Source organism: Triticum dicoccoides, chromosome 6A (assembly GCF_002162155.2).
Source record: "Triticum dicoccoides isolate Atlit2015 ecotype Zavitan chromosome 6A, WEW_v2.0, whole genome shotgun sequence".
NCBI lineage: Eukaryota > Viridiplantae > Streptophyta > Magnoliopsida > Poales > Poaceae > Triticum > Triticum dicoccoides.
In genome coordinates, this window is record NC_041390.1 from 585,255,673 (window position 1) to 585,277,798 (window position 22,126).

The following is a 22,126-nucleotide window of genomic DNA, read 5'->3' on the forward strand; positions in this document are numbered from 1 at the left end:
TGCTTGAGGACAAGCAAAGGTTTAAGCTTGGGGGAGTTGATACGTCTCCGTCGTATCTACTTTTCCAAACACTTTTGCCCTTATTTTGGACTCTAACTTGCATGATTTGAATGGAACTAACCCGGACTGACGTTGTTTTCAGCAGAATTGCCATGGCGTTATTTATGTGCAGAAACAAAAGTTCTCGGAATGACCTGAAACTCCACGGAACATCTTTTTGGAAAATATTAAAAATACTGGAAGAAAAATCCACGTCAGGGGGCCCACACCCTGTCCACGAGGGTGGGGGGCGCGCCTGCCCCCCTGGGCGCGCCCCCTACCTCGTGGGCCCCCTGACGCTCCATCGACCTCAACTCCAACTCCATATATTCACTTTCTGGGAGAAAAAAAATAAGAGAGAAGGATTCATCGCGTTTTACGATACGGAGCCGCCGGCAAGCCCTAAAACCTCCCGGGAGGGCTGATTTGGAGTCCGTTTGGGGCTCCGGAGAGGGGGATTCGCCGCCGTCGTCATCATCAACCATCCTCCATCACCAATTTCATGATGCTCACCGCCGTGCGTGAGTAATTCCATCATAGGCTTGCTGGACGGTGATGGGTTGGATAAGATTTATCATGTAATCGAGTTAGTTTTGTTAGGGTTTGATCCCTAGTATCCACTATGTTCTGATATTAATGTTGCTATGACTTTGCTATGCTTAATGCTTGTCACTAGGGCCCGAGTGCCATGATTTCAGATCTGAACCTATTATGTTTTTATGAATATATGTGAGTTCTTGATCCTATCTTGCAAGTCTATAGTCACCTACTATGTGTTATGTTCCGGCAACTCCGAATTGACAATAATCGGGACCATTCTCGGTGATGACCGTAGTTTGAGGAGTTCATGTATTCACTGTGTGTTAATGCTTTGGTCCGACACTCTATTAAAAGGAGGCCTTAATATTCCTTAGTTTCCATTAGGACCCCCCTGCCACGGGAGGGTAGGACAAAAGATGTCATGCAAGTTCTTTTCCATAAGCACGTATGACTATATTCGGAATACATGCCTATGTTACATTGATGATTTGGAGCTAGTTCTGTGTCACCCTATGTTATTACTGTTACATGATGAACCGCATCCGACATAATTCTCCATCACTGATCCAATGCCTACGAGCTTTTCACATATTGTTCTTCGCTTATTTACTTTTCCGTTGTTATTGTTACAATCACTACAAAACCCAAAAATATTACTTTGCTACTGTTACCGTTACTTCCATATTACTTTGCTAGTAAATACTTTGCTGCAGATACTAAGTTATCCAGGTGTGGTTGAATTGACAACTCAACTGCTAATACTTGAGAATATTCTTTGGCTCCCCTTGTGTCGAATCAATAAATTTGGGTTGAATACTCTACCCTCGAAAACTATTGCGATCCTCTATTCTTGTGGGTTATCAGGTACTCTCTTCCACACACGGTATTTCAAATATTTGGATACTCCCCCTTTTGACTTCCCAACATCATTAGGCATGCCCATTGTGCATGGGAGTTGACTGGCCTTTTGACCTTGCTTCATCTGACCCTCGCGAGCTAAATTATCCCCGCAAACTAACCTCCAGCTGGAAACCGCAAAAATCAAACTTGGACCATTGGATCTACAATTTAAGGACTCATTTTGTTTACATGAATTTTGTAGGAATTCTATAGGAAGGGATTCTTGTAGGAAAATTTTCTTTCGAGCCCTTCGGTTTGTACAAATGGAGTCTTATTCCTATGTAGAATTGGTTTCTATCCTTCAAATTTCAAAGGAATAGAACACTAGTTAATACCTAATGAAAAATATTCTATCCTATGAACTGAATATGATCTCTTTTCCCGTAGGAATCGAGATTCATGTCATTTCATTTTCCATGACTTCCCCATTCATACAATATTTCTATTCCATAAACCAAAGGGGGGCAAGGGTTATCCATCTACCATCCATTTACTTTTTTAAATCACTTTGTGGGGAACAACAACCTTTTCTCTTAGAAGAATGTGGAACAATAACCAGCCCAGGGTTGGTTGCTGGTATGCAAAAACATGAGGCGGTCGATAACCTACGTTTCAAAGTTGACGGATCACATTTTGCTTTACAAATACTACCCACTGAGTGGTAGGTTTTCATGGCATACTTTTTCTTGCAGAGCTCGGCCTAGTATAATTTAGCCCAACTTTGAACCAGGTGCACATGGTAAGTAGTGTACGCATCGAGAGTTCCTAATTGGCGCTTATAGCGCCCGTCGGACTATTGGTGCTCACGCGAGTGCTATATGGTCCACGGACCACAAGACCTGTTGACCATAGATTGTTAACCACTGCCATTGACCGACCATTAACCGTTAACTTTTGGGAAAAAGATTACGAATTTGGAAAAAGATGAAAACAGTTTGTGACTTCAAAATAAATTCACAAATTGAAGAAGTTCATGAATTTGAAAAAAATCACAAATTTGAAAAAAAGTCATGGATTTGGGAAATGCTTGCGAATTCAAAATAGTTCATGAATTTAAGAAAGTTCATGAATTTAAAATATGTTCATGAATTTAAAAAATGTTCACAAATTTGATTTTTTGCGAATTAAGAAAATAACCAAAAAATAAAATAAAAAGTTTAAAACGAAAAATAAATAAATAACCAAAGAAAAACTGGTCAAACAAAACACAGAGAAGAACTAGCAAAAAAAACCTAAATAAACTAATTTTTTAGTGGGACCTAAATAAATTAGCTGGACGCATGTATATGCTTCCAAAAATCAGAGATCTTACATGGGCCAGTCCATATAATCGTGCGGGGGCGCCCTGTACCGTTTACAAAGTGAAACCGCGCAACAGGGCAGATCCTATTTGGGGCTTAAGCGCCCGTTCGCAAACGGGCGCCAGAAGGCATGTCTAATTGGGTTCGGGCCATCTTGCCTTTCTTTCTGTTTGTAAATAAAAAAGAAAGAGTAACTAGTTAACGAGTGCTTCTTCGGGAGCCTCGCAACGATCAGCGTCACTTGGCGTGCTCTCAGCCATTCGCCACGTGTCACGCTCTGGGCGCTCCCTCCGAATTTTATTTTTTTATTTTTTCACACGCGTATTGGATTTTTAAACGGTTTTTTTTCGGTTTTCCACCGGCCTTCCTTTGTTTTTTGGTTAATTTTTTTTGATTTTTTTGCGTGAATAAACGTGTTTTTTTCTTTTACGAGAGCCACGGTTTTGCTTCCGCGAGAGGCACGATTTTGCTTTCACGAGAGTCAAGGCCGTGCCTCTCGGAAACGAAAAAAAACATGCTTTCTATTTTTTTCTTCCGCGAGTGTCACGGCTTTGCTTCCGCGAGAGGCACGGGTATGCTTTCGCGAGAGTCGCGACCGTGCCTCTCGAAAACGGAAAAAAACACGTTTTCTGTTTTTTTTTTCCTTTCGCGAGAGTCACGTTTTTGTTTTCGCAAGAGGCACGGTTGTGCTTTAGCGAGAGACACGGCCGTGCCTCTGGCAAACGGAAAAGACGAGTTTTCTGTTTTTCTTTTCTTTCGCGAGAGTCGCGGTTTTGCTTCCGCGAGAGGCACGGTTGTGCTCTCGTGAGAGTCGCGGCCGTGCCTCTCGGAAACGAAAAAAAGATGCGTTATCTGCTTTTCTTTTCTTTCACGAGAGTCACGGTTTTGCTTCCACGAGAGGTACGGTTGTGCTTTCGCGAGAGTTACGGCCGTGCCTCCTCGGAAACGAAAAAAAGAAACACATTTTCGCTTTTTTTCCTTCCGCGAGAGTCACGGTTTTGCTTCCGTGAGAGGCACGGTTATGATTTCATAAGAGGCACGAGCGTGCCTCTTTCGGAAAGGAAAAAATCCGTTTTTTCCTGGTTCGGTTTATTTGTCCGTTTTTTCCGTGAAAAAAAGTTTGTCCAAACCTATCAACAGAGGATATAGTTTTGAAGATCTCGAGGCAAGGAATCCAACGGTGAAAGCGGTTCAAGATTTGGACGCATGGTTTGAGAGATAAAATATTTTGAATAAACGGATCTATGAAAAAAGGGAAAACTTTCAGGTTGCGACAAGTGGCGCGCTGCATGTGCACCACTTGTCCCGACCAGAGAAGTTGGAGTGATCTTTGCAACAAGTACTTCTTAACTAATGATTTCGCAAAAAAAGCATGCGCATCCAGTAGCATTTGAACCAAGGACCAGGAGGTTGTTCACCCCCTGTGCTAACCAACCCACGAGCCTCAACTCATGTGCTCTTCTTCACTCTTTTCTTCTTATGTCTTTTTCTTTTTCTTTTTTTTTTCGTTTTTCGTTTTTATTGAGAGCAGTTTTGTTCGGTTTTTTCTCTCCTTTTGTCATTTGAATGGTTTTTTTTTTCAAAATCGATGATTATTTTCCAAAACCAATGGATTTTTTTAATCGATGAACTCTTCTTTAAAATCGATGAACATTTTTCAAAATCGATGAACTTTTTATTCAAAATTGGTGAATGTTTTTCGGATTCGATGGACTTTATTCAAAATCGAGAATTGTTTTCAATTACGATGGACTGTTTTCAAATTGGATGATTTTTTTCAATTTCGATGAACTTTTTCAAATTTGATGATTTTTTTCATATTTGATGAACTCTTTTTTCAGATTTGTGAATTTATTTTGAAATTTCATGAACTTTTTTTCATTTTTGTGAAGTTTTCTCAAATTCACGAACTTTTTTCAATTTGTATGAATCTTTAATTTTTTTTGTTTTTTTCTTCAAACTTCGTTGTTTTAAAAAGTTTTTGAATTTCTTTTCAAAGTTTACATTTCTTTGCATATAATCTATATTACGTACTCCCTCCATCCGGAAATACTTGTTGGAGAAATTGATAAAAATGGATGTATCTAAAACTACATACATCCATTTCGCCGACAAGTATTTATGGACGGAGGGAGTATATAAAGTATATCTTAATGTTGTACTAGAAGAAGCTCAAGTAGGGCTCTTTTTCTTCAGCTTTTTTTCTCTTCATGTTGCTTTCTTTAGCCGGTACTGGGCCGGGCCGCTACATGCCCCTGCGAGTGCCCGCAGCTCCAATCGGTGCTCACAGCAATGAATAGGAGCTCCCGCGCAACAGACACCAAATAAGAATCGCGCTGGAACACGAGAGTTCCTAATTAGCGCCTTAAGCGCCCGAAGACTCACGCCGCTCGCGTGTGCCCCTGGTAGGCCGCAACCCATTAGTTAGCAACCACTGCTATTTTCGCTAGTTTCGCTAGACGTCGGCCGCTCGATCGCTAGGTCGCTACTTAGCCGGCTGTACACTCGCTTTGTCTAAAAAAAAGCCTATACACTGGTTCCCTTTTTTTCAGGTGAAAACTTGTATTACTCAATCATAAGAGTCTTACAATCACCAAGAGCGAAAGAAAAATCAACTTCCGGGCCAGACCCTAACCAAGTCATGGTTCTGCCCTCACCTCTAGCAAACTCGGTTAAAAAATCACTATTTGCTCAAAAAAAATCTAAACTATCATAACATTATTCTAAGTACGATTAACAATACAAGAATCATGAAGAGACAAAAGATGCCAATTTTCCTTGCTGGGAGAAGCGTAGATTGATATATCCTCTTCCTGGCATTGGATCAACTTGACAACAACTATGGAATCCATCTCAATTATGATAGGTAAGTCAGTTCTTCGTAGGGCGAAAGGGAGACCTTCCATGCACGCACACAATTCAGCTTCGAGAGCCTCAGGACATGAAAATAGCCCCCTACAAGATGAGAGTATGACCTTAGCCTTGTCATCTCTTATACATTGGTTCCTTGTGAGTGCGTTTGGAAAAATACTGCCCGTGTAAAAAACCCGGCTATGATTTTTCTATTAAGTTTGAAGATTCATGAAGTCAAAAAACTTTGTAAATTTGAAATGTTCATCAATCTAGGAAAAGTTCAAGAATTTGTTTATTTTTTAACTTGAAAGAGTCTGCGAGTCTGAAATATATTTACAAATTTGAAAATGTCGCACATTTGGTAAAATGTTTGTGAGTTTGAGAAATCTTTGCAATTTTTTTAGTGTCCACTAATTCGAAAAGAGTTCACAGATATGGAAGAAGTTTGTGAATTTGGAAAACATTGCTGAATTTGAAAAAGCTCACAAATCTGAAATTTTGTTCACAAATTTGAATTATGTCCATGAATTTTGAAAATAACTGTGACTATGAAAAAATGTTTCCAAATATGAGAAAATATTCGCTAATTCAAAGATTGTTCTCGGATTAATTTGTTTTGATGAATTTAAAAGTGTTCATGAATTTAAAAATGTTCACAATTACGAATTTTTTTGTGAATTTGAAAAATGCTACAAATTATAAAATAGAAAATAAGAAAAAAATAAAGAAAATTAAAAAAATATAAAAAAGAAAAGAAAACCAAACACGAAACTAAAAAAGCAGCAAGAAAACCATGCTAAAACGCGGTATGTCTCGTAAACTGAAAAGAAACGGAAAAAGAAAAGTAAAAGAGAAACATCGAGCTTTTCTTTCAGCCCACAGGCCGACACAAAACGGGCCCGTGTTCAAATCCAGAACAGCAGCAGTATTCCCCTAGACCAGTCTCCTACAGCACTAGGTTGTTCCATTCGCTTCCGGATCTTTCTGGACGCGCCACGCGCCGCCCCCGGCAACATCTCGAACCTTCTTCCTCCTCCTTTATACCACTCCCCTCTCCCTCACTCCGCTCCGCACTGCAGAATCCAATCCAGTCCAATCCATCGAGCTCTCGAAGTCGACTTGCGCCGTCCCATCCGAGTTCCCCACCCACAGCGAGGAACCAACCCGAGGAAGAAAGAAGCCATGGCCGAGCTGCTGTTCGCCCCTGCCGTGGCCGGCCTCGTCCACCTGCCGGAGGTGCTCGAGCGCCTCGCCGCCGCGGACGCCGACCACCGCGACCGCGCCCACCACCACGCCGCGCACGGGCACGGCCACGGCCACCCCGGCGCGCAGATTGGGGCCGGGGGCGTGGGCGGCGGCGCGCCAGTGGACATCGTGGAGACCCCCGGCGAGTACGCCTTCCTGCTCGACGTCCCCGGCCTCTCCAAGTCCGACATCCAGGTACGCGCGTGCGCCGCTCGGCCCCGTCCCCCGCATCTCTTGGTCCCAACTCGTCAACTCGGCCAGGGGTGGCGCGATTGACTGACGTCTGTGCCTGTGCGCGCTCTGAATGAACGAACAGGTGACTCTGGAGGAGGACAACGTGCTGGTGATGAAGAGCGCCAGCAACGGCGGCGCCAACGGGAAGCGGAAGCGGGAGGATGAGGAGGCGGACTGCCGCTACATCCGGCTGGAGCGCCGCGCGTCGCCGCGGTCGTTCGTGCGCAAGTTCCGGCTGCCCGAGGACGCGGACGCCGGCGCCGTGGCCGCGCGCTGCGAGAACGGCGTGCTCACCGTCACCGTCAAGAAGCAGCCGCCGCCCGAGAAGAAGACCAAGTCCGTCCAGGTCGCCATCGCCTGATCGTTCGAGCCTTCCCTCACGCCAGCTTTCGGTACCTCGTCGGCGTTTGTCAGCAGTGATCAGTTGTGGTCGTCTTTTCTACCAGAGTAGTGTGTCGTGTCTGGTAGATTTGGGATCTTCTCTTGTGGTCTCATGCTCTGTTCGTGGTCTGGCCGGGGATTAGTTGTGGTCGTCTTTTGTGAATCTTGCTGTTAATGGAACTATGGAGCACGAATTGTTAGCTGTCGGATCAACCTCTGTATCTATTCTAACCCCGCTTGATCGAATGCAGCCGCGTGCCTGGATTCAGTACCGGGATTTCATACGTTTTTCACGTAATCTTAGGGGAAAATAGAGTGAGAACTCTGTTTCGTTCCCTTCAGCAATCGACGACGGCACGATCTGTCAACCCCTCTCTGTGAGTTCCACGATCTATCAAATGAACTCTGTTCTCAAGTGTTATGATCTAAATAAATCCAAAACATAGTGAGTGAATCTTCAGTGTAGTAATTGAAACAAACTCAAAAGCAAATATGTTTTATATCAGGAGTAAAATGCACGGAACAGCAAGATTAAATGCATAGAAGCATTAATGCTTCACACCAGACCCAAGTCAATAGCAGTTGCTTCACCACAGATCCGAGCTAATGTGATAGTACTTCTATTCAAGGTGAGAGAGTAGTGTTCTTCTATTTAACGTGAGAAGAAAGATAGAACATGGCCATTAGTCATTCTTCGAACCTGAGCCAGAGCAAGGAATGGAGTAGAGCTTCACAGCCACCTGGAGTTGCTTTTGCAACGTTGTTCACATCCTAAGATATGAAAGCATCAAGATCTATTGGTCAAGTATGTGGATCTTTGTTAGTGACCAGACTAGCATACTCTCGCCGTATTCTAGTACAACATGACACTGCACACTCTCTGACCGTAACAAAACTAGCAGCATACTCTCCGACGTATTTTAGTGAAATGTGACACTGCACACACAGTAGTTTAGGTTCCTCCTTGAGGAACGAGGAGAGGTGGCCTCGTGCTCTCACGATCCTCTAGTTGCTGTTGACAGACATCTTTATTGTCGATGTGGGCGTGATAAAATTTGATATGCATTTCTTCTCAAGAACAACATGATGTTCAAAAGGTCCTAGCTCTATTCACAGGTGGTGAAGACGACGAGAGAATGTGAAGTGCTACATGCAAGTGTAGTATGAGTGTAGTTAGGTTGCGATCCTGCATCAATAAAACATCACCGGAGTGAATGTTGCAGAAGGCTTTGGAATAGGGATTAGATATAATTTGAAAATACAAACACAAGAACATTTATACTCGTATATTACATTTGATCATCTGAGGAAGCTCGATATGATTACTGAAAGCTCCCAAACAAAAAATGAATTTAGAAAATATTCACATATTTGAAAAAAATGTTCACAATTTTGAAAAATATTTCAGAAAGTGTTCGCAAGTCCACAAAATGTTCTTGAATTCAGAAAATGTTTGCAATTTCAAAAAATGTTCTCGAACTAAAAATCATGAATTCAAAAAATGGTCATAAATTTCGAAAAATGTTCATGGCCATAAAAAAATGTTGGCGAATTCGAAAAGGTCAGTGAGTTCAAAACTTCTTCAATTTTTTATAAATATCTTGAATTCAAAAATAGTTTTGAATTTTAAAAATAAATACAAATTTTGAAATCGTCACATATTTGAAAAAAAAATCAATTTGAATTCCTCTGTTTTTAAAAAGTTCATGAAACTCAAAATTGTTTGTGATTTTCAAAAAAATCATGAATTAGTTTTTGTCGTGTTTTGTGAATCTTGCTGTGAATGGAACGATGGAGCACGGATCGTTAGTTGTCGTATCTCTGCATGTATCTTCCAGTATATATTCAGAATCGTGCATTCTGCTCAGCTTGGTTCAGGATTCGTAGGTGTTCCATGTAATCTTGGCATGTTGTTTCGTTCACCTTTGAAGTGGGAACAAATATATCAACTCTTATGTGTCTTACGGTATCTCCAACGGCGACCTATAAATTTTCTTCCGCATCCATTCACAAATAGGGGGACCGGTCCACGAACACAGATATGGGAGGGATGCTGCCTGCATACATTTTACGAACAACCGGACGGAATTTGTTCAAAGTTGGCCGGATTTTCATAGAAATTGAATGAAGTTAATGCAAACATGACGGATTTTTATCAGATTTCAAACATTTAGAACAAAAAAAACCCGTCCCGACCCGACCGTAAACCTACCCTACGGCGGCGTCCGTCGTCCACGCCATTGCGTCTCCACCCCGTCTCCATGAGCACCGACGATAAGATCGATGAAGTGAAACTGCGCTCTCCGGCAAGGAAGAGTAGAACACGGGAGACGGACCGGCCCACATGGGACACAAGGCCCTGCCGCCTTTCGTTCCCTACTCATCCTTGGACAAGTCGACGCTTTGTCCGTCGCTGGTGGACGTGAGGTCCACGATGGAATGGTGGCACCCGCGCTATCGTCGTCCTACCAGGCCGCCTGATGGTTCGTCGGCGGCGCGTAGGAGGCGCAGCTGGCGTTGTTCTTGCCCACGATCGCCTATAGCTACGCCTCCGCGGTGGGCGCTTCTTGGCGAGCGGCGGCTTGAGCGCGGACGACCTCGTAGAGTGCATGCTGCTCCGCGATGAAGTTGGGGTTTGCCGTGGCCATGGCCGTCACGGCCTCCTCGCTCACGCGCTCGTCATTGATCCGGCCCTTCGCCAGCCAGTGCTTCTCTAGGAGGAGAAGGTTGTACCTCTGTCCCTCCTATGTCCGCTGGAATGCCGACATGGGCGCTGACACAGGCTGCTCCTCCGCCATGGCGGCGTTGTAGTGTGCGTGCGCCTGTTCCATGGTGAAGCCAACGTGCACAGGTGCGAGCTCTGGCACGGTGTCGTCGGAGCCCGTCTCCATCGCGGGGTCATCCTCATAGTCGGAGACCTCGGGCGAGCGGGTCGGCAGGCCGGTCTCGACCCGCCTGGCACGGTGGCACCCCCAGGCGGCCAGCTCGTGCTTCGTCTCCGTCGATAGGCTCTCCCATAGAGCGTTGCCACCTCCAGTCATGGCAGATGCGGTGGCAGGGAGGAGGTGTGGAGCGGCTGATGTTGTGGCGTGGAGTAGGCCGGGTGTGGCCGCTATTAAAGAACGCGTTCCGGTGAGGCCCGACGTCCAGGTGCGTCAATGCACTTTGTCGGAGTGGGTTTCTCGGCCGACGATCCTGCTTAATGGCGGCATACAGATGGACGGGGCATTGAACGGGCGTGGTAGATAGCCATCCTGTCCCTTCTAGCAAACGTGTCTCTGACATTGAATAGGTGCGGCCATCGGGGACGCGTCGTTGGCGGCGCCCTCGATCGGCGTGGCTCTTCAATGCCGGCGCCAGTGAGCGACTTCAATGGGGAGCAGCCGCTCTACAACTCATGAAATCGGGTAGCTGTCGCCGGGCGAGAACGCACGCGGGCGAGGGAGGACGGTTTTGGGTGGGACAGGGTGGTCAAAAGCGGGTGTATGTACTGTCCGGACGACCAAGCCCCCACACGTTTGTCTTCGGTTTGCGGCACAAAGTGCGTCTGGACTGCCTTTCAAACCGTTGCAGGACCGCATTGGACGGCGCAACATGCCCAGACCGCGCGGTCCGAAAATATGCGGGCGGTTTGAGGGTTGCCGTTGGAGATGCCCTTACTAGTTACTACCTATTTGAAGAAGTTCAAAACAGCCCAAAACAAAGGGCATCTGAAATGTATCATCTAAAGAAACTTGAATATTACCCTAAAGCTTTTAAAGCAGTACCTGGATGCTTACGTGCTCTTTATGACATGATTAAAATGCATAGAACTACCACGATTAAATTGAAATGCATACAATCAGTGCGGTTGTTGCTTCACATCAGATCGAAATTAATGTGAATGTGCTCCTACGGCATGATTAAAATTGTATGGAACCACCACGATTAAATAAAAATGCATAAAGGCAACATGGTTGTTGCTTTATATCAAATCCGAGTTGGGAGCGGTTAAAGGTCACTTGACTGAAAACATAATTCGGGCAGTTGGATCAGTCAACTGACCACAAACCTGTGCCGTTTTGATAGAGTTGAGATCCGACTCGAAGCGTGTACAAAAGCAAATCGACTGTTTGGCAAATCCATTAACAACGAATCTAGCAACTCCAATAGCAAGAGTGTCCAAACAGTGCTTTTTGATTGTGAAAATACATACGAACGGGAAAAACATAGAAAACCGAAGGGAAAAGGGAAGGTTATGGGGTAACACATACAAACAGGAAGCAAGTTATGTGCAAGTTTGGACACTCTTTACAAACAGGAAAATACACATATAAACAAGGAGCAAGTTATGTGCAAGTTTGGACACTCTTCACAAACAGGAAAATACATACTACTTCAGATATATTGCATACACAAAAATACCTAAAAACCCCAACTTAAAGGAAAAAAAAGGGAAACATATACAAGCAGGAAAAACATAGAAAAACAAAGGGAAAAAGGGATGGGCTGGGTGGTACACATAATGGGCTTCAACCTAGTAGCAAATTGCCTGGCCCAAATATATGGTCAGTAAAAAAACATTAGCCCAAACCAACTCACAAAACTGCCCATAAAAAAACACAACACGAATCTCAGAGCTAGAATCAACGATCATAAAATCGACTACCCAAATTCAAAATTCAGGCAACTTACATGTAGCTAAAGTGATCCTAGTTAATAATGTGATGGTACCTCCTATTTAAACATAGAAATTAGTGCTTCATTCAATTGTGAGAAGAGAAATGGAACATGGGCATTATTCATAAAAGAAGTCATTCTTCAAACCATAGCCAAGCCGGAAGTAGAGTCCAACGCTTCACACTTAGTTGGGAACTTGGAATTGCTTTTACAATGTTATCGATCTTTATGTTATGACTTGGAAGCATCAGGATTTACGAGTGCACATCCACTCAGGTTCGTACTAGCATACCCTCACCATACTTCAATGCCACATGACTGTGCACAGTAGGTTTGGGTCTCTCGAGAGAGGTGGCCTCCCGGTCTAATGTGCAGCGACTGCCTGCTAGGCTATTTTACAATAGTGGGAACCTTAACTCCAAAGGTCAGTATAGAGCAAAAGACGCTTATGATGCATAGTTCACTAGAAGAATTCATCAACCTCACTTGGTGGAAATACGGAAAACAAGGAGATCAAGTTGTACATGTGGCTGTCATTGCCAAATAGAAACTGGACGGCTGATTGGTTGGATAAACGAGGATGGCTTTGCAATAGTTTGCACCTTTGGTGATCGGGCTCCTGAAACGACATTGCACATCCTACTGGGCTACATCTACTCGAAGGAGGTATGGATTAAGGCGCATTGCATTCACCCGCAAAAGGCTGATATTTCTTTGGGGGCCAGAGTGTTAAATCGTGGTGGCGTAAGCTCAACTCAAGTGGACCAAAATAGCCGAGAAGTAAGTAGCTGACATTTGTGGTCTACATGGCATGGCACTTGCGGAAAAAACAGAACAAACATCTCCTCCAGCAAAAGCCGATTCAACAGTAGGCCTTTGACCGATATTTTGGCCTCTTAGGAGGGACATTTAGGGAGTAGTTCATTTGGTGTTGTGCTGACTAGACATGTTTCCGATCTCGTGGTCTTCTCACCGATCCTTTCTGTAATCCTTTCTTGACTGTACATTTTTCCCTTTCTAGTACTCCCTCCGTTCCTAAATATAAGTCTTTTTAGAGATTTCAGTATGAACTACATACGGATGTATTATAGACATATTTTGGAGGAGTGTAGATTGACTTATTTTGCTCCGTATGTAATCCATATTGAAATCTCTAAAAACACTTATATTTAGGAACGAAGGGAGTATAAGGCAAAGTAGTAATTATTGTAGAAGATCCAACATTTTCTGGAACAAAATAGGCGGACAGTACTACTCTGTACTAGTAGTCAAGTAAAAATCACTTGTAGAAGTCATGAGTATCAACATTTCTAAAATATGTTGTTTTTCTCCACACCTATTTAGATAGTACTTTGCGATTAACTTAATTAACCAAACAATAGCTCATCTCTCTCTCTCTCTCTCTTTCTCTCTCTCTCTCTCTCCACCAACATGATCTATCAGCTCCTCTCTGTGTCTTTTTCTACCACTGTCCTCTGTGGCTTATGTTGGCCAGCCACCAAATGAAGAACAAATTGCTATATTAACTGTGATCATCAAAATAAACTCAACCAAAGCACATCTTAATTATGAGCACATAAAGAAAATTAACACAATTATACGGGAGATCTCATGACAGTAAATGCATCCCCACCCCTTATGGCAGGAATAAAATGTATGGAGGCAGATAGGTGGTTGCATCACATCACATCAAAGGTTAATGTAATGATACTCCTGGGGGGGGGGGTATATCTACCCCTATTTAAACACGAGAAGAGATATGGGACATGAACACTATTCATAGTGTTTCTTCGCGCCTAAGCTTAACAAGGAGTAGAGGTCAGTGATGGCTAGCATACATAATTGGAATTGCTTTTGCAATGTCGTCAAAGCCAAACGACATCCTTGGACTTGAAAGTATCATAATTAACGACTACATCGACTCAACTTTCTACACAGAGTAGCGTATCTATGATGGTCAGCTAGAGATAGTCACTTTGGCAACCATGTGTTAGCCATCAAACCAGAATTTTTTTGATCAAACCAGAATATTGAGAGCGGTGCATTGCCGCTTTCTCCACCAAACACAAGGACTGTACTTTTGGGAGAGGGGCCTCCTCGGGTGGCTACTGGCCGAATCTTTTCCTCACCCTCAATTGTGAGAGATCATTGTTGGTGTCTCTGCAAGTGTGGAGACAATCGGGGATTATTCTCAAGAATGACACAATATGTTGTGCTAGTTGCAAACCCTAGGTCCAACTTCGGAATGGCTCTGCATCCGACATTTTTGTACAACATGTGCATACACATGGGGAAACAGAGAGTTGGATGGTGCTGGTAATGCGTCAGACACATGTTGTACTAAAATCGTCGTATGTATGGCACAACTCCTCCAACTGTTGTTGGAAATATGCCCTGGAGGCAATAATAAAATGATTATTATTATATTTCCTTGTTCATGATAATCGTTTATTATCCATGCTAGAATTGTATTGATAGGAAACTCAGATACATGTGTGGATACATAGACAGCACCATGTCCCTAGTAAGCCTCTAGTTGACTAGCTCGTTGATCAATAGATGGTTACGGTTTCCTGACCATGGACATTGGATGTCGTTGATAACGGGATCACATCATTAGGAGAATGATGTGATGGACAAGACCCAATCCTAAGCATAGCACTAGATCGTGTAGTTCGTATGCTAAAGCTTTTCTAATGTCAAGTATCATTTCCTTAGACCATGAGATTGTGCAACTCCCGGATACCGTAGGAGTGCTTTGGGTGTGCCAAACGTCACAACGCAACTGGGTGGCTATAAAGGTACACTACGGGTATCTCCGAAAGTGTCTGTTGGGTTGGCACGAATCGAGACTGGGATTTGTCACTCCGTGTGACGGAGAGGTGTCTCTGGGCCCACTCGGTAGGACATCATCATAATGTGCAGAATGTGATCAAGGAGTTGATGACGGGATGATGTGTTACGGAACGAGTAAAGAGACTTGCCGGTAACGAGATTGAACAAGGTATCGGGATACCGACGATCGAATCTCGGGCAAGTATCGTACCGATAGACAAAGGGAATTGTATACGGGATTGATTAAGTCCTTGACATCGTGGTTCATCCGATGAGATCATCGTGGAACATGTAGGAGCCAACATGGGTATCCAGATCCCGCTGTTGGTTATTGACCGAAGAACGTCTCGGTCATGTCTGCATGGTTCCCGAACCTGTAGGGTCTACACACTTAAGGTTCGATGACGCTAGGGTTATAAAGGAAGTTTGTATGTGGTTACCGAATGTTGTTCGGAGTCCCGGATGAGATCCCGGACGCCACGAGGAGTTCCGGAATGGTCCAGAGGTAAAGATTTATATATGGGAAGTCCTGTTTTGGTCACCGGAAAGGTTTCGAGGTTTATCGGTAATGTACCGGGACCACCGGGAGGGTCTCGGGGGTCCACCAAGTGGGGCCACCAACCCCGGAGGCTTGCGTGGGCTAAGTGTGGGAGGGGACCAGCCCCAGGTGGGCTGGTGCGCCCCCCCACAAGGGCCCAAGGCGCCTAAGAGGTGGAAAGGGGGCAAACCCTAAGGGGGTATGGGCCTTAGGGCCCATCTTGGTGCGCCTCCCTCTCCCCTCCCCTCTTGGCCGCCTACCCTTTCCCATCTAGGGCTGCCGCCCCCCTAGGGGTGGGAACCCTAGAGGGGGCGCACCCTCCTCCCTCTCCCCTATATGTAGTGAGGCCTAGGGCTGCCCATGACACGTGATTAGATCTCTCTCATTGGTGCAGCCCTCCCTCTCTTTCTCCTCATATCTCGCGGTGCTTGGCGAAGCCCTGCAGGATAGCCAGGCTCCTCCATCACCACCACGCCGTTGTGCTGCTGCTGGATAGAGACTTCCTCAACCTCTCCCTCTCTCCTTGCTGGATCAAGGCATGGGAGACGTCACCGGGCTGTACGTGTGTTGAACGCGGAGGTGCCGTCCGTTCGGCACTAGGATCTCCGGTGATTTGGATCACGACGAGTACGACTCCTTCAACCCCGTTCACTTGAACGCTTCCGCTTAGCGATCTACAAGGGTATGTAGATGCACTCTCCTTCCCCTCGTTGCTGGTTTCTCCATAGATAGATCTTGGTGATACGTAGGAAAATTTTGAATTTCTGCTACGTTCCCCAACAGTGGCATCATGAGCTAGGTCTATTGCGTAGATTCTATGCACGAGTAGAACACAAAGTAGTTGTGGGCGTCGATATTGTCAATTATCTTGCCGTTACTAGTCTTATCTTGATTCGGCGGCATCGTGGGATGAAGCGGCCCGGACCAACCTTACACGTACGCTTACGTGAGACCGGTTCCACCGACAAACATGCACTAGTTGCATAAGGTGGCTGGCAGGTGTCTGTCTCTCCCACTTTAGTCGGATCGGATTCGATGAAAAGGGTCCTTATGAAGGGTAAATAGCAATTGGCATATCACGTTGTGGTCTTTGCGTAGGTAAGAAACGTTTTTGCTAGAAACCCATAGCAGCCACGTAAAACATGCAAACAACAATTAGAGGACGTCTAACTTGTTTTTGCAGGGTATGCTATGTGATGTGATATGGCCAAAGGATGTGATGAATGATATATGTGATGTATGAGATTGATCATGTTCTTGTAATAGGAATCACGACTTGCATGTCGATGAGTATGACAACCGGCAGGAGCCATAGGAGTTGTCTTAATTTATTTATGACCTGCGTGTCAACATAAACGTCATGTAATTACTTTACTTTATTGCTAACCGTTAGCTGTAGTAGTAGAAGTAATAGATGACGTGACAACTTCAAGAAGACACGATGATAGAGATCATGATGATGGAGATCATGGTGTCATGCCGGTGACAAGATGATCATGGAGCCCCAAGATGGAGATCAAAGGAGCTATATGATATTGGCCATATCATGTCACTATTATTTGATTGCATGTGATGTTTATCATGTTTATACATCTTATTTGCTTAGAACGACGGTAGTAAATAAGATGATCCCTCATAATAATTTCAAGAAAGTGTTCCCCCTAACTGTGCACCGTTGCGACAGTTCGTTGTTTCAATGCACCACGTGATGATCGGGTGTCAGATTCTAACGTTCACATACAACGGGTGTAAGACAGATTTACACATGCAAACACTTAGGTTGACTTGACGAGCCTAGCATGTGTATAGACATGGCCTTGGAACACAGAAGACCGAAAGGTCGAGCATGAGTCGTATAGAAGATACGATCAACATGAAGATGTTCACCGACGTTGACTAGTCCGTCTCACGTGATGATCGGACACGGCCTAGTTGACTCGGATCATGTAATCACTTAGATGACTAGAGGGATGTCTATCTGAGTGGGAGTTCATAAGATGAACTTGTTTATCCTGAACATAGTCAAAAAGGATTTTGCAAATTATGTCGTAGCTCGCGCTTTAGTTCTACTATTTAGATATGTTCCTAGAGAAAAATTAGTTGAAAGTTGATAGTAGCAATTATGCAGACTAGGTCCGTAAACTGAGGATTGTCCTCATTGCTTCTTAGAAGGCTTATGTCCTTAATGCACCGCTCAGTGTGCTGAACCTCGAACGTTGTCTGTGGATGTTGCGAACATCTGACATACACGTTTTGATAACTACGTGATAGTTCAGTTAAACGGTTTAGAGTTGAGGCACCGAAGACGTTTTGAAATGTCGCGAAACATATGAGATGTTTTGAGGGCTGAAATTGGGATTTCAGGCTCGTGCCCACGTCAAGAGGTATAAGACCTCCGACGATTTTCTTAGCCTGCAAACTAAGGGAGAAAAGCTCAATTGTTGAGCTTGTGCTCAGATTGTCTGAGTACAACAATTATTTGAATCGAGTGGGAGTTGATCTTCCAGATGAGATAGTGATGTTTTCTCCGAAGTCATTACCACCAAGCTGCTAGAGCTTCATGATGAACTATAATACATCAGGGACATATATGATGATCCTTGAGATATTCGCGATGTTTGACACCACAAAGTAGAAATCAGGAAGGAGCATCAATTGTTGATGGTTGGTGAAACCACTAGTTTCAAGAAGGGCAAGGGCAAGAAGGGATACTTCATGAAACGGAAAATCAGCTGCTGCTCTAGTGAAGAAACCCAAGGTTGAACCCAAACCCGAGACTAAGTGCTTCTGTAATAAGGGGAACAGCCACTGGAGCAGAATTACCCTAGATACTTGGTAAATTAGAAGGCTGGCAAGGTCGATAGAAGTATATTGGATATACATTGTGTTGATGTGTACTTTACTAGTACTCCTAGTAGCACCAGGGTATCAGATACCGGTTCAGTTGCTAAGTGTTAGTAACTCGAAATAAAAGCTACGGAATAAACGGAGACTAGCTAAAGGTGAGCTGACGATATGTGTTGGAAGTGTTTCCAATGTTGATATGATCAAGCATCGCACGCTCCCTCTACCATCGAGATTGGTGTTAAACCTAAATAATTGTTATTTGGTGTTTGTGTTGAGCATAGACGTGATTGGATTATGTCTATCGCAATACAGTTATTCATTTAAGGAGAATAATGGCTACTCTGTTTATTTGGATAATACCTTCAATGGTCTTGCACCTAAAATGAATGGTTTATTGAATCTCGATCGTAGTGATACACATGTTCATGCCAAAAGATAGTAATGATAGTACCACATACTTGTGGCACTGCCACTCAAGTCATATCGGTATAAAACGCATGAAGAGGCTCCATGTTGATGGATCTTTGGGCTCACTCATTTTTGAAAAGTTTGAGACATGCGAACCATGTCTATTGGTGTATTTGCATGAAGAAAACTCCATGCAAATGGACCGTTTAGACTCACTTGGTTTTGAATCACTTGAGACATGCAAATCATACCACTTGGGCAAGATGACTGAAAGCCTCGTTTTCAGTAAAATGGAACCAGAAAGCAACTTGTTGGAAGTAATACATCTTGATGTGTGCAGTCCAATGAGTGCTGAGGCGTGTAGTGGATATCGTTATGTTCTTACTTCACAGATGATTTGAGTAGATGTTGAGTATATTTACTTGATGAATCACGGGTCTGAATTATTGAAAGGTTCAAGTAATTTCAGGGTGAAGTTGAAAGATTGTCGTGACAAGAGGATGAGGTATCTATGATATGATCATAGAGATGAATATCTGAATTACGAGTTTGGCACAGAATTAAGACATTGTGAAAATTGTTTCACAACTAATACAACCTGGAACACCATAGTGTGATGGTGTGTCCGAACATCATAACTGCACCCTATTGGATATGATGCATACCATGATGTCTCTTATCAAATTACCACGATAGTTTATGGGTTAGGCATTAGAGACAACCACATTCACTTTAAATAGGGCACCACGTAATTCCGATGAGATGACACCGTATGGTTTACAGAAACCTAAGCTGTCATTTCTTAAAAAAAGTTTGGGGCTGCGACGCTTATGTGAAAAAGTTTCAGGCTGATAAGCTCGAACCCAAAGCGGATAAATGCATCTTCGTAGGACACCCAAAACAGTTGGGTATACCTCCTATATCAGATCCGAAAGCAATAAGGGATTGTTTCTAGAATCGGGTCCTTTCTCGAGGAAAAGTTTCTCTCGAAAGAATTGAGTGGGAGGATGGTGGAGACTTGATGAGGTTATTGAACCGTCACTTCAACTAGTGTATAGCAGGGCACAAAGAGTTGTGCCTGTGGCACCTACACCAATTGAAGTGGAAGCTTATGATAGTGATCATGAAACTTCAGATCAAGTCACTCCCAAACCTTGTAGGACGACAAGGATGCGTACTACTTCAAAGTGGTACGTAATCCTGTCTTAGAAGTCATGTTGCTAGACAATAATGAACCTACGAGCTATGGAGAAGCGATGGTGGGCCTGGATTCCGATAAATGGCTCGAGGCCATAAAATCCGAGAGAGGATCCATGTATGGAAACAAAGTGTAGACTTTGACACAACAGCTCGATGGTCGTGAGGCTGTTGAGTATAGATGGATTTTAAAAGGAAGACGAACAATGATGGTAAATGTCACCATTAAGAAAGCTCGACTTGTCATTAAGATGTTTTCTGACAAGTTCAAGGAGTTGACTACGATGAGACTTTCTCACTCGTAGCGATGCTAAGAGTCTGTTGAAATTATATTAGCGATTACTATATTATTTATGAAATCTTGCAGATAGGATGTCAAAACATTGTTTCCTCGACGATTTTCTTGAGGAAAGGTTGTATGTGATACAACCGGAAGGTTTTGTCAATCCTGAAAGATGCTAATAAGTATGCAAAGCTCCAGCAATCCTTCTGAGGACTGGAGTAAGCATCTTGGAGTTGGAATGTATGCTTTGATGAGATGATCAAAGTTTTGGGTGTATACAAAGTTTATGAGAAACTTGTATTTCCAAAGAAGTGAGTGGGAGCACTATAGAATTTCTGATGAATATATGTTGTTGACATATTGTTGATCAGAAATGACGTAGATTTTCTGGAAAGCATATAGGGTTATTTGAAAAGTGTTTTTCAATGGAAAGCCTGGATTAAGCTACTTGAGCATTGAGCATCAAGATCTATAAGGATAGATCAAAACGCTTAATGGTACTTTCAAATGAGCACATACCTTGACATGATCTTGAAGGTGTTCAAGATGGATCAGTCAAAGAAGGAGTTCTTGCCTGAGTTGTAAGGTATGAAGTTAAGACTTAAAGTTCGACCACGGCAGGATAGAGAGAAAGGACGAAGGTCGTCCCCTATGCTTAAGACGTAGGCTCTACAGTATGCTATGCTGTGTACCACACCTGAAGTGTGCCTTGCCATGAGTCAGTCAAGGGGTACAAGAGTGATCCAAGAATGGATCACAGGACAGCGGTCAAAGTTATCCTTAGTAACTAGTGGACTAAGGAATTTTCTCGATTATGGAGGTGGTAAAAGAGTTCGTCGTAAAGGGTTACGTCGATGCAAGCTTAACACCTATCCGGATAGCTCTGAGTAGAGATACCGGATACATATAATGGAGCAACAATTTAGAATAGCTCCAAGTAGAACAGTTATTTGGAATAGCTCCAAATAGAACGTGGTAGCTGCATCTAGGAGATGACATAGAGATTTGTAAAGCACACACGGATCTGAAAGGTTCAGACCCGTTGACTAAAACCTCTCTCACAAGCAACATGATCAAACCCAGAACTCATTGAGTGCTAATCACATAGTGATGTGAACTAGATTATTGACTCTAGTAAACTCTTTGGATGTTGGTTACATGGCGATGTGACCTGTGAGTGTTAATCACATGGCGATGTGAACTAGATTATTGACTCTAGTGCAAGTGGGAGACTGTTGGAAATATGCCCTAGAGGCAATAATAAAATGATTATTATTATATTTCCTTGTTCATGATAATCGTTTATTATCCATGCTAGAATTGTATTGATAGGAAACTCAGATACATGTGTGGATACATAGACAACACCATGTCCCTAGTAAGCCTCTAGTTGACTAGCTCGTTGATCAATAGATGGTTACGGTTTCCTGACCATGGACATTGGATGTCGTTGATAACGGGATCACATCATTAGGAGAATGATGTGCTGGACAAGACCCAATCCTAAGCATAGCACTAGATCGTGTAGTTCGTATGCTAAAGCTTTTCTAATGTCAAGTATCATTTCCTTAGACCATGAGATTGTGCAACTCCCGGATACCGTAGGAGTGCTTTGGGTGTGCCAAACGTCACAACGTAACTGGGTGGCTATAAAGGTACACTACGGGTATCTCCGAAAGTGTCTGTTGGGTTGGCACGAATTGAGACTGGGATTTGTCACTCCGTGTGACGGAGAGGTGTCTCTGGGCCCACTCGGTAGGACATCATCATAATGTGCACAATGTGATCAAGGAGTTGATCACAGGATGATGTGTTACGGAACGAGTAAAGAGACTTGCCGGTAACGAGATTGAACAAGGTATCGGG

General features: G+C 43.7%; 1 protein-coding gene across 1 annotated transcript; it reads left to right on the forward strand.

The window, feature by feature from the left end:
* The first annotated feature begins 6,618 nt into the window (after positions 1 to 6,618).
* Positions 6,619 to 7,739, forward strand: LOC119318162 (18.6 kDa class III heat shock protein-like). The gene is made up of 2 exons (XM_037592684.1): positions 6,619 to 7,073; positions 7,195 to 7,739. The coding sequence occupies exons 1-2, from the start codon at positions 6,816 to 6,818 to the stop codon at positions 7,471 to 7,473; spliced, it is 537 nt and encodes a 178-aa protein (XP_037448581.1). The 5' UTR covers positions 6,619 to 6,815; the 3' UTR covers positions 7,474 to 7,739.
* Positions 7,740 to 22,126: the final 14,387 nt, after the last annotated feature.

Excerpts from the sequence above, each read along its gene's own strand:
- LOC119318162 (XM_037592684.1), top strand. The coding sequence starts at position 6,816 with ATGGCCGAGCTGCTGTTCGCCCCTGCCGTGGCCGGCCTCGTCCACCTG. Across the intron at positions 7,074-7,194 it reads TCTCCAAGTCCGACATCCAG|GTGACTCTGGAGGAGGACAA; the intron begins GTACGCGCGTGC and ends ATGAACGAACAG.